Source organism: Passer domesticus, chromosome 1 (genome assembly GCF_036417665.1).
Source record: "Passer domesticus isolate bPasDom1 chromosome 1, bPasDom1.hap1, whole genome shotgun sequence".
Taxonomy (NCBI): domain Eukaryota; kingdom Metazoa; phylum Chordata; class Aves; order Passeriformes; family Passeridae; genus Passer; species Passer domesticus.
In genome coordinates, this window is record NC_087474.1 from 144116885 (window position 1) to 144129808 (window position 12924).

At 43.2% G+C, this 12924-nt stretch overlaps 1 protein-coding gene across 1 annotated transcript; it reads right to left on the minus strand.

Moving 5' to 3' along the window:
• Positions 1-970: 970 nt before the first annotated feature.
• On the minus strand, positions 971-12405 carry KCNV1 (potassium voltage-gated channel modifier subfamily V member 1). The gene is made up of 3 exons (XM_064394894.1): positions 11816-12405; positions 9551-10077; positions 971-1835 (listed from the first exon to the last, which is right to left on the minus strand). The coding sequence occupies exons 1-3, from the start codon at positions 12295-12297 to the stop codon at positions 1324-1326; spliced, it is 1521 nt and encodes a 506-aa protein (XP_064250964.1). The 5' UTR covers positions 12298-12405; the 3' UTR covers positions 971-1323.
• Positions 12406-12924: the final 519 nt, after the last annotated feature.

A 12924-nucleotide genomic window follows, 5' to 3' on the forward strand; every position in this document is an offset into this window, starting at 1 on the left:
TGCCCAAAAGAAATGTGAAATATGAAAGGTTTGTGAAATTTTAAATTAAATGTACTAGCTCAGTTATATGCATTCTATGGCAATGTCATAGTCTAGATTAGTGAAATCATAATAAAGAAAAGTTTTACTTGCTAAGAATGGTATTGGACCACTGGAGAGGTGGGTGCTGGGAAACTGGACCAAAAATACCTTTGATTATTTTAGTTTTTTACCTTGATGACAACATAAAGCATTCAGTCCAACAAGTGCTCATTTTTCCTTTGAAACAAAATATTTTAATAAAGCATTTTTCTAATAATGTATCAGTGAAGATAATTAATTAACTTTTAAAAAGTCTGGTTTACTTGGAATACCTACAATTTCAGTGGGAGACAGAGAAATCACTAGCTTGTTATCTTTTACAATTTCTGCTTCTCCTGTTCTCCAATGGTGTCTTTACTTGAGCACAAAAACTGCTTAACTACACAAATAAGTCATGGGAATCAAAACATATAGAGAAGGCACAGTTTAAACTAAGTTTGTAAATTATTTCCATATTGCAAAGGCTGCATTAGCTCCTGCTACTTCTGAAGCAACTACAGGTGATGTTCTATATTATGGCACTTTTTTAATGGCTGTTTTGTACTTTGCTATAGATCTCGCATCTCCTTGATACTTCCACCTATCTCCTAATACCCATTATATATCTGGTAGCCCTTTGCTTCTCTGCAAATGTGGAAATTCCAAACTCTCCCCCTCCTCCCTCCCTCCAACCCTCACGCTACCCCAGAATAACTTTTTTCATGCAAATAGGGTAGAAGATGGGGATAAGAAAGGGGATCAAGATTAAGCTAGTTATAGGAATGTCATCCTAAATTTATTCAATATTTTACTTTCTTAGACTTCCCTTTTCAGTTTTCCTAAATGACTTTGACTTTTGTTCTTCAAGTGCAAGTACAAAAACCAGATGTTAAAAATTCAAAACACTGTGGCAATTTTCACCAAAACTTTATTATGATACATTGGCAGGGATTTAGATTAGACAAATGCTTGCATCATTGTTTTACTTTCATGGATCCATTATTTCCCATCTCATCTATCATGATCCAGTTCTGAAAGCAGGTTTGAGAGTTTCTTGAGAGATTCCATGTTATGAATTCTGCCTTTTGTATACAATAAATATTTCAATCTGTCCAAGTAAGTAAAACTCCACCTGGAAAAGCAAACACACTGTGTGGCAAATAATAAAAAAGAGATACTTAATACTAAATTTCTGAAGTCGTCTATGTGCTACACAAGATTAAATAAGTTCAAAGCCAAACCCAAAAATTATCGCACCCAAAGTCAAAACCAAAATTCATCTGCACCACTGCTCCTTGTACTTGCTCTCTCTCTGCTTTTTAACCGCAACATGTCCATGACACTGCGTGCGTATATGTCTCGCAAATTAACATTGATATTTGAATCACTGGACGAGTTCTTCATGAGTTTCTTTAAAGCTTCACGCTGCCGAAGAGCAGCTTCTTTTATCTTCAGTGTAAAATAACAGGCAGAAAAACGGTCATTTATTATAGCTATTGGCAAAGCCAAAACCAGTATTCCTGATAGTATACACATAAAGGCTACTACCTTACCAATGGTAGTGTCTGGTCTAATGTCACCATAACCAACTGTTGTCATGGAAGTTGTTGCCCACCACCAAGCACCAGGTACACTTGTGAAGGTTGTGCCTGGCACACCTTGTTCAACAAAGTACTCCACAGTGGAAAATATAGAGATTCCTACAGAGAGGAAAAGAAGCAGAAGGCCAACCTCCTCATAGCACTGAGCAATAGTCATCCCAAGAGACCGCAAGCCTGAAAGATAAGAAATGCTGTTAGTAGGTTGATTCATGTAGCAGTCATTATATCTTTGCAAAACATTTCTTACTTAAAGGCTGACTGCTTTATATTTTATTTGAATGCGGGTGAACATGTCTTGACAATCACATACCCAGTAAGATTAGAGAAGACCTTCAAGGTCATAGAATCCAACCTTTAACTGAACACCAGCTTGTAAACTAAACCATAGCACTAAGTGACGCATCCAGTTGTTTCATGAACACTTCCAGGACTGTGACTCCGTCACTTCCCTGGGCAGCCCATTTCAATGCTTAACCACCCTTTCCATGAAGAAATTCTTCTTGACATCCAACCTGAACCTCACTGGCACAGCCTGAGGCTGTTTTCTCTTTTCTTATTGCTTGATGCCTGGGAGGAGAGGCTGACCCCACCTGGGTACACCCTCCTTTCAGGTAGTTGTAGAGAGCAATAAGGTTCCCCCTGAGCCTCCTTTTCCCCTGGTTGAACAACCCCAGATCCCTCAGCCACTCATATGATTGACTCTCTTGATCCTCACCAGTTTCATTGCCCTTCTCTGGACATGCTCCAGCACCTCAATGTCTTTCTTATAGTGAGTGGTCCAGAATTGGATACAGGATTTGAGGCTTCCCAGTGCTGAGTACAGGATGATAAATAGTCCATTTGGCCACACTACCAATGGCCACGAGGCCACTGGCCTTTGAGGACACTTGGGCACAGCTGGCTGATCACACCCAGATCCTTTTCCACTGGGCAGCTTTCAGCTGCTGTTCCCTCAGCTGCTCTTCCCCCTTCAGTTCATTTGAACTGAAACAGGGGTTGCTGTGACACAAGTGCAGAACCCATCACTTGGCTTTAATGAATCTCATACTGTTTGTCTCAGCCTGTCCAGATCATTTTGCAGAACCCTCCTATATCCTCCAGCAGATCAACTCCTCCACCCAACTTAGTGTTGTCTACAAACTGACTAAAGGGTACAACCCAATTCCCTCATTCAGATCATCAGTAAAGATATTACACAGGTCTGGCCCCAATACTGAGCCTTTGGGACTCCACTAGTCACTGTCACCAACTGGATGTGGCACCATACACCCCAGGGCCAGTTTTCACTCCAGCAAAGAGTGCATCTGTTCAGGCCACGGGTCTCCAGTTTCTCCAGTAGAATGCTGTGAGAGACAGTGTCAGAGATTTTACTGAAGTCCAGGTAGACAACATTCATAACCTTTCCCTGATCCACTAGGCAGGTGATGTAGTCACAAAAGACCAGGATGATCAAGCCTCGGCTGAACTGTCCTTTCCTAAACCTACAGTCCGCAGCTGGGCCTGATCCCCTGGGTGTCCTGTACATGCCATGTGATCATACTCAAGATCATCTTCTCCATAATCTTCCCCAGCACCAAGGTGAGGGCTGTGGTTCCCTGGATTCTCCTTCTGACCATTCTTGTAGGTGGGCATTCCATTTGCTAACTTCCAGCTCCCTGGTTGACGAAGGCCAATCATAAATGATGGCAAGCATTGTGACAAGGTTTCCTGCCAACTCCCTCATCACCCCAGGATGAATCCCATGTGGCCCCATAGACCTGTGAGTGTCTAAGTGGCACAGCAGGTGACTAACTACATCCTGTTGGATTGCAGGGGGTCTATTCTACTTCCCATCCCTGCCTACCAGCTCAGGGGCCTGGGTGCCATGAGGATATCCACTCTCTTTGTTAAACAATGAGGCAAGAAGATATTAAGTACCCCAGCCCCTGCCTCATCTTTGGTAATAATGTTACCCCCCGCCTGCAACCAATAAAGAACAGAGATATTCCTTGCCCCTCCTTTTGTTGTTAATGTATTTATAAACCTACTTTTTACTGCCTTTTACACGTAGCCAGATTGAATTCTAGCTGAGCTTTTGCTTTTCTGATTTCCTCTCTACATGACCTAACAAAATCCTTGTACTCTTCCTGAGCTCCTCTCTTTCTTCCAAAAATCATAAACTCTTTTCTCTTCTCTGGATTCTGGCAGAAGCTACCTGTTCATCCAGGTTGCTCTACTTCCTCCTTGGCTTATCTTTAGGCACATAGGTACCGCCTGCTCCTGAGCCTTTAAGATTTCTTTCAAAAGTATGTCCAGCCATTCTGGAGCCTTCTGTTTTTAAGGGGTGTTTCCCAAGGGACTCTCTGAACCAGTCTCCTGAACAGGCCAAATCCTGCCTGCTGGAAATCCATGTGAGAGGTTTTGTTGACCTCTTTCCTCACTTCACCATGAATTGAAAACACTCTAATTTCATGGTCACCATGCTCATAATGATCTCTGACCACCATATCTCTCACCAGCACTTCTGCTGGTCTAATGAGGCACTGACCCTGGTAGGCTAAAAAGAGGTGCTGCTCTAAACAGAAGCTGGGAAAAAGTGATTTACAGAAATAGATCACAGCATCAGACTGAACATCTGACATCATCGAAATTTCCTTATACACAGTATAGGAATTCTTTTCAATACTTATCATCTGAACAATGTACACATATATTTTAGACAAAATAAACTATAATGATTTACTAATTGGCTGTAAAAGAAGATCTAGCACCACTCTAAACTACTTAAAAACACACAAAAATATATATACTTGGAGACTGAATGTGCCAAGCCTCTGTTTTCCAGCCACTGTCCTATTTTTCTCTTGGACCAAGGAGCCCTTAGTTACCAAATTTGTGTTGCTATGTGAGTACTTAGACCCCAGTTCAGTCCACTCAATAACTTTTTCTTTAAGGACTGTTTTCAATCCTTTTATAGTTTTCACAAACTCTCTTTGACCCTTCTTCCCTCCCCCCAAGCCCTATCCCTACCTTGTATCTGGAGACATCAGAACAAATACAGTCTTCCAGTAACAGCTGCACTTGTGCCAAACTCAATATAGCTCAATGCAAGCATGGAATCCTGTTAATTGACTATGTACTGCATCAGTCCTTTTGCCAATGAGCTGCACAGGGAGTTCGGGACCACTCTCCATAACCCCCTATATTCCTGTTAGAGCTACTGCTTCAAGGCCTGACCGCAGGAAGCAAAGCAAGCAGAAAAGTAAATCCAAAAATAGTGCAATAGATAAATATTGCACACATAAAGAAAGAAAGAAGATAACAGGGTACCAATTCAGCTGAGACACATAGGAGACTAAAATTATCTTTTGAATTACTTTGGATTAGTTTTTATTACTATTCTTTAAAAAGGTGAGATGCTTTCTCTAATAAATGAGAAAAACATAATGCTTATGAATTACCCTTCATGGGTATACTTCTCACTAAACTAGTGTTTGCAAAACAGCTTACTGAGGCTCTGCCTCTGCTTGCAGACTTCATGTGCTAGTTAGCATTACAGGCAATTTGATTTTTGGAGTTTCAAACTATAAGATGTTAATATTTCTCGCTTTTGTGTCTTTCTTTTCCCCCAAAGGTCTAATGGGTTTTAGAAATTTTATGTACAGCTAACACTGGAAGTACATAGTAGAATTTGGAGGCAATGCTGGGGTTTTCTTCCAATGCTATCTGCTACAAACTCCAGTAAAGAACTTACCCATACTGAGACCTTGTATTACTATACCTATGATATATTGAACATTTATTACTGATATAGATTAAATCTTTGACACAAGGGGAATAAGATGTATCAGTGCAATCTTTTCTCTGTAAATATGACTGCCTTCATATTTTGGAAATACTAATATCAGCAGTGCAAAATCTCTGTGATAACTGCAAGGACTCAGATCAAATTCTCATTTCCAAGTAAGCTACTATGAGCCCCTGCCCTGTAAAACTTCTTACTAAACAAGGCAGAAGAGTAAGTCCTTTCAGGTGAGCTAGGAAGAAGTTACAATTTAAAATCATTCCTGTAGCATTTATTTTCAAAGCATAAATGAATAGTATAAAAGCTAGGGTTTGTACCTCATGATGAATCTTGAGAGTACTATAGCTAAAATAAAAAGCAAATATTTCACATAAAATAGATTAAAATAAGGAGGAAAAGAACAGTAACTGTTGACTCTTTGTATCACGATGACATTCTAATTTTTCCTATGGTTAGTTATTCTAACTGTTCAGGGTCTGATCTTTTATTATTCTTCTGGTACACTCATCTAAAATTAAGACATTATTCTTCATGTGTTTAGATGAAGTCAGGAGACATCCCTAGGCAAATCTATGAATCAGAGAAGCTACTGGATTCTGCAGCTCATTCAAAGGGGAATCAGTTGGTGTAATGACATGTATGAAGTATACTACTATATTACTTTGTACCTTTTTAAAATGTCTCTGAGTCCTGGCACATGACCAAACTAGGGCTGTTCCAGCACAGACACCTCAGCAAGTCTTACAGCTTCTCATGAGAACTCCTTGCCAGGAGGTGTGACAGCTTGGTTACTCATGCTTGGAAGGTGCTAAGGTGCTGTAACAGAGTTGGTGTGAGGCTGGCAACCAGCCCCAGCCCTGGTAGGAGGAAGAGGAAGCATTTCTGCTATGCAGGTCAAATTCTATCTCTCTTTTGTCCAAAGTGACTTGGCAATACAAACTGATATTCAGGAGCTTCAGTTTACACAGCGTTTAAATAACCCTAAATTTTTGACACAAAAAGTGCTGAAGTTTCAACTTCTCATGACTCTAGAGGCATGACAGCCTTAAATATGCTACAGTCTTCTCTCAAATACATGCTCATTGCTTTTGCAAGTAAGATGCTCATACCCTCCTTCTCCTCAACAAGTCCCTCTGTATGTTCTTCCCAGAGGAGACCAGCAAGGCTTCCCGGAAAACATGGTCCCAGGGGAAGGCAACAGCTGAGAAGCATCTGAGAACATGACAAATGCAGCTTCAGTTCTCTTCTGTTCTTGAAGTTACTAAAATACATAATTTTGCTGTATCGGAGAGGTAGTCTTGCCCTCTAGCTACACATTTTATGGACAGAGGTGCTATTGATTTCTCAGTGGTTCCTTGATGAAATACAATACTTTGCATAAGTAACTGCACACTCACACCAGTCTAGCCCGAGCTTACATACTTCCTGGCTTCAGCTTCCAAAGGGGCAGAAATTACTTTTTAAATTTCTTATTTTCATTCTTGTTCTTGTCCCATAGAAAGGGTTAAGTTGCTATTTCTTGAAAGTGAAGAAAATAACTGATGTTTTTTCACCTCACTCATCCCTGCCCCTGACAGAAGGACCAGGCTCTGTTGTGATCCCAGCTTTGCTATGGCTTCACAAAGTACCACAGAGATGTTTTCCTTGTGGCTGTGAACACTCCTTGGTGAAAGAGAAGCTGCTGTCTCCAGACACAAATCTGCTCTTGAATATCTTGCCACACGAAACTGAGCAGTGTCTGAAGCTCTGTCTGGTCTGAGAGTGTAGGAGTTGGAGAGGACTCACTGGAAGGCACCTGTCAGATCCAAGGCAAGAGAGCAAGAAGAGCTTCAAGAGCCACCCCTGAACACGGAGGTTTATCAGGACTGCCTAGGTATGTGCAAGGAGGATGCTCTCCATGCATGACACATATGGGGCTCATCTTGTATTAGGAGCTGTGGTAAAGGATGCATTTAGAAGCACATTAACACGCTTCTTCAGACAGGAGATCAGAACAGTGAGTTTCTACATTTAAATCATTCAGATTTGATTTAGCATTCTGGAACTAAGTAGGCAGCAACAGACCTACCAAAGAAGCAACACAATGAAGGTAACACTGCACCGAGTGGTTTAAATTGATACATATGTTGCTTCTTGTACCTTGAAACTGGGATTTTGATTCCAGTAAAAAGAAGACAGCACATCTCCAGATCACGATACTACATTTTTATGTAATTAATTCACTTTAATCTAACATAGTACTATTAAATTCTATGTCACTCAATATTATGATCTGAACTGTGGTAAATACTGAATAATTAATTTAAGAATATATAAACCTAAGTGTTTAGACTATCCTGGAAAGTATGTATACCTGAAGTTAGCAGTTATACAAATATCAGAAACATCTAATTCCAAGTTGATAGAGCCACAAAACAGTGACAGAATGAGCACATTCACTCTGTAAGAGTAAATTGCAATAAACTGGAAACTTAACTTGAATCAACATACTTTTGGAAGACCATTTTGTTAGTCAGCACAAAAGTGCCCTGATGAGATAAAATCTTTTTGTTATTTTCAAAACACAGAGAGGATGGCATTCACATTACAACTACCATCAAAAGAGAATAAAAGCTTTGCAAAAAACCTCTACCAAACCCTGCAAAACTTGTAATGAAGCAAAACTAACACATTGCTTGACTGAATCATTATAAACTTCCTCTCAGCTGCTTTCTAAGGGACTGTTATGCATCAGAGGCATAATCTAGGGTGGAGAGTAAGATTAAGATACTTCCCAAACCACTATCATTGTACTTATGATTATGAGTAGTATCAAAGCTACTCCCTGCTACTGGCAGTCAGGTTTGCTACCTTTCAGTGGTAACAAAAATATACCATTCTGCTGCTGTGAGCACACTGTAACTCCTGCTGAATTTGGGCCAGTTCACAGAGAGGGCTCTCCAAAAATATGGACAGGCATCAAACCATTCCAGCCTCATGGCTGGAAATCCTGAAGGGGCACATTGGGTGCTTTTCAAGAACAATCACCACTGTCTTCAGACAGAGATAATTATCTTGCAGGACAGAGATAATGATTTACTATTAGGATTTAATTTTTAAAAGCTACTAATGTTGGCTGAACTTTTCTCCTGTAAAATTCAGCACCATATTCTCCACTGATTTAGGTGGGTACATAATCAAATGATTTTGAAAATGCCAAGACACTTTTTATTCTTCCATATAGCCAGGTATACACATGCCACAAAGTAGTAATAAAATCAGAGGAAATGCAAGAGGAAATTCAACACTTTCCAATAATTTCCAGCATCCTCTGATAAATTCCCACTAGAAAATGTTAACTTTTATGCCTTCCTTTCACCAGAGAGAGCAAACAAGATGGTTCACAGAAATGCATTTCACCTCCCACCCCACCCCTGCTGCTGTTCATTATCTGTCACGAGTGCCAGGGCACTAAGGGCCCCAGACCACTTGGTGAATGCTGTTTGAATCTGGCACTGCTGCTCTGCACTGCACCCAGATCCCCCTGCCTAAGCAGCTCCTGATGGGCTCCACATACCACTGGAATACCAGGGGGTTCAATGGGGCCAGAGAGCCCCTCAACCCACCACCTGCAAAGCATTTAAACAGTTTCCTTGAAACATTCTCCACTGTGATTGTTTTCAGGATCTGTGACATGAACAAAATAATGATATAATTCTTCACACATGCTTTTAAACAAATGAAACTGTGACAGCTGTCAGTAGTGGGCCTTGGAACATACAAAAAGTCTGGGCTGAGGATCTCTGCTTCTTCCCTAATAAAATCAACACATATATACATTTTAAAATTTATCACACTATGAATGACTGGTGGATGATTTACAGCATGCAACACTGAGGTCTGTTTATGTACATGTTCAATGCAAACAAAATGCAAAGCTTTATGAAGAGCTAAAATTTTTCAGAGAAGGCCCACTCAATTATAACGTTCAAAAGTAAGACCTTCAAAAGCCATTACTGCTAACAGATTGTGTCATGCAATGCACATACAAAATGGAGGACTGTGCCCAGGGACAACTACTGCAGGCAGTGAAATTGAGAAGTATCATAGCCATGGCCAAATATACCTGTTGAATGTCTTCCCAGCTTCAACATCCGCAGGGCTCTAAGAAGTCTCAGCACTTGGACAATGCGCCCCACATTCTCCAGTTCTTGGGAGCTCTCACCACCACACAGGCTCTCTACCAGCAGGGTGATGTAGAAAGGCAAAATAGCAAGGAGGTCTATGATGTTTGCCACACTCCTTAGGAAGCGGCACCGATCTCGTGCACACAGGAGCCTCAGGACAAACTCCGCTGTGAACCACGCAATGCACAGGTACTCTAGGGCATCCAGCAGTGCTGGGGCCAGCCAGCTGAGCTCTACCGAAATCAAGGCCATGTTGGCAATTGACACAACAACAAAAACCATGGACAAGGTGCCAAACGTCCTGGCTGCTGCAGAGGAGCCAGGCTTTTCCAAAACTTCCCAAAGTTTCTGTCTGACATTGGGACAGAGGCTACCAGAAAAATCCTCTTCTTCTTCTTGGGCATCCAGTTCTTCTGCATCTTTCTTGATGTCTAAGGCTTCACTCAGCTCCTTCCTCCTGAAATACCTGCCCAGGAACACCCCCCCAAAAGATTTTGAATACCAATAGGCAGATGCTTGTCTTATAATTTACCATGCAAATCAGAAGAATACACATTAAAATTTACCTTATGTAAACTCAAAAAACCCTAATATCAAGCATAAGGCTTTTACTGTTGAGCCCCTGCAGCATGTTTCCACTGACTGATATACTTCCATTACCCCATTTCACATCAGTGACAGATTCTATATGCAGAGTAATTTTACTGATAGCGATTTATTTATATGGATCATGTTGACCACAGTAGGATCTGCGGCACGACTAACATGAATTCTTAGAAGCAATCCTGGCACAACTAGAGCCTCTGTTTTTAAACAGTTCTCAATTTGTTTAATTGTATGCCATTTTTATTACGCTGGTCCATATTTGCAATAGTAAAGCTGAAGGCATAATTAAAGCCATGCAGTTCATGGGTGAACTTTAGTCAATACACACCAAGATGACAAGGCATCCTTCTTTCTTTAGTTATATTGGTTCTCACACAAAGTGGACAAGCATTTGTACTGAGTAAAGCTTACAGACTGTAAATATATAGTGTTTTGTCAGAGTAAGAGTATATTTAAAGTGGAATTTTGTCAATCTTAAACATACTCGAAATACACACACACAAAAAAATTCTTTAATCTCTTTCTTTTTGCCTGCTGCAAAGTTCAAACCTTAGACAAAGGTGTTGTGCAATTTTGCCTTCAATACAGTCAGTCCTGCATATGTCAAAAAGGTCTGTAGTTCCATGTATCACTAAAGTAGTAGGAGCGTTTAGTTACACTTACCAGAGAAGGAACAAAGGGATGAAAATTAGGCTCAATTTTTCTCAGCTGAAGAACTAAGCCATACTAGGGTAGGATAACTCTAATGTCCTTTTGGGATGGTATAACTTCTTTCTTTCTAATAATTTTGACATAACTGCTATAGCTAAATAGCAGTTACATTCTTTATAAAATTCTTCAATACTAAAAAACCCAAACCAGTAACATTGAATATGGTGGGAAATTAACTGCAAATAGAATTAACAGAAACATCCTGGGGGTGGTTCAGTCAAAACCCACCTCGTTCCTAAACTGCCTGTTATAATTTGTCTCCAGTGAGCCATGTTCCCGCTGTTGCTGCCCCCTCCCTGTAAGCTGCCACATCCACGTGCAATGCTTCCTTTCATGGCTCCTCCTGGAGCCATGCCACCCACACTCAGCCTGGCAGGTGACCAGCCCCCCTTCTGCCTCTCCAGCTTGAATTTGGAAATCCTTCAAAATTAAAGTGCAGGTGGGCAGGATCCAAACCCTCACAGCATTGTGCATTACTCCACATCTATTCCCTCTATGATAACCTCAAACTGAATGATTGAAGGGGCATCTCTCCTTTCACAACCCTTTTCATCTCTGCCATTGTCCTTTTCAACATTTTGAGCTTCCAGGCCAAGTTTGAAGCCACTACAGGACATCCCAGACCTTGTTACTGTCTCACTATCTTGACCTCACCAGCAATCTTCCCCACAGCAAATGGTAACTGTGACCTCAACCAACACATCTCCCATTTCTGACACCCATCCACTGCTAGAGCACTCTGGGCTCAACTCACACAACTTTTCCTGCTACCTCACCTATCCCCACTGCTAGACCTCTCACCTGAGGGTCCCTGAATGCAAGTCAATGCTGAACTCATCTAGCCCACCATCCACAAGATGAGGAAGCCTCATCTTCCCACAACTCACCGGTCTCTGCAGCAGGAATCAATGCTGAGCTCATCCAAGCCCCAGTACTGGATCTCTTGCAGGAAAGAGAGTGCACAAAGCTGCTCCATCACATGCAGCCTCCCCGTCTGGTAGTAATTCAGGATGTAGTGAAATGCCTGTGAGCTTCGGTCAAAGAAATACTCATTCTCCACGAGGTTGGCATCATCGCAGAGCTCAAGAAGGCCAGAAGCCACATCCCGGGCAGCAGAAACCACTACTGCCAGTTTGCCAAGACGGGTGTCAGGGTAGCAAGACAAAGTTTGCTGGGACATCACAAAGCGACTGCCTCCTACATTGATAGTAAAGCAGTCCAGAGAGGGAATGACCTTCTGGAGCAAGGGCCCCTGCTCTTCCTCACTGGAGAAAACACTGGACTCCAGCGAACCCAGAGATGTGCTACTCCCCGGATCCTCCAAAGATGCTTGGGAAGAAAGAGACATGCAGCAGGGAGGCGACTTCATCCTGTAGCTGCCAGCAGCAGCCCACACTCTCCAGAATCAAAACCACAACACGGCTGCAGAGAAGGCTGCCCCGCCAGGCTCGGAATGTTGCCTCTGGCTATCGTCCCAGGGACACCGCACCGTCTCCGCTGCCTCCGGGCGGTGCCTGGAGCTGGGCGGAGGTCAGGCGGGTGCTGCACAGCCCAGCGCCGCCCGCGCCCGCGGGGATGCTGAAGGAGCCGGGGGACCCGAGGCGGCGTCACCTCGCGCTGTCCGCGCCGGCACCATCCGCCCGCCACAGCCCCTCCGCTTCAGCGCTCATCTCCAGCCGCAGGGTCGAGGCAGGGGAAACCCACCGGGACGACACAACACGAAACACCGGCTTCAGCGGCGACTCCGGGCAGCGCCCCGACAGCAGCCCTGGGGGCCGCTGGCCAGCCCGTCCCCTCACGCCCCGCGCTCGCACTTCGGCCGGGGCTGCTGCGGCCGGAGCCGAGCCCCGCGCCGGGGCAGCCGCCGCCAACAGAGCGCCTGGGCAGGGCTGCCGGCCCCGGCCCGCCCCCGGCCCGCCTCACCTGCCCGCCGCCCGGCTGTGCCGCCCCGGCCCGCTGCCTCCGCCCGCTGCCCGGCTCCGAACCCGCGGGCAGC

What these genes read in the sequence shown, in the direction of transcription:
- KCNV1 (XM_064394894.1), bottom strand. Translation starts at nt 12,297, where the DNA reads ATGAAGTCGCCTCCCTGCTGCATGTCTCTTTCTTCCCAAGCATCTTTG. An exon ending in GATTCCTGCTGCAGAGACCG is followed by an intron (nt 10,078 to 11,815) that starts GTGAGTTGTGGG and finishes GTTCCTGGGCAG; the next exon opens with GTATTTCAGGAGGAAGGAGC. An exon ending in GCTGGGAAGACATTCAACAG is followed by an intron (nt 1,836 to 9,550) that starts GTATATTTGGCC and finishes CTTATCTTTCAG; the next exon opens with GCTTGCGGTCTCTTGGGATG.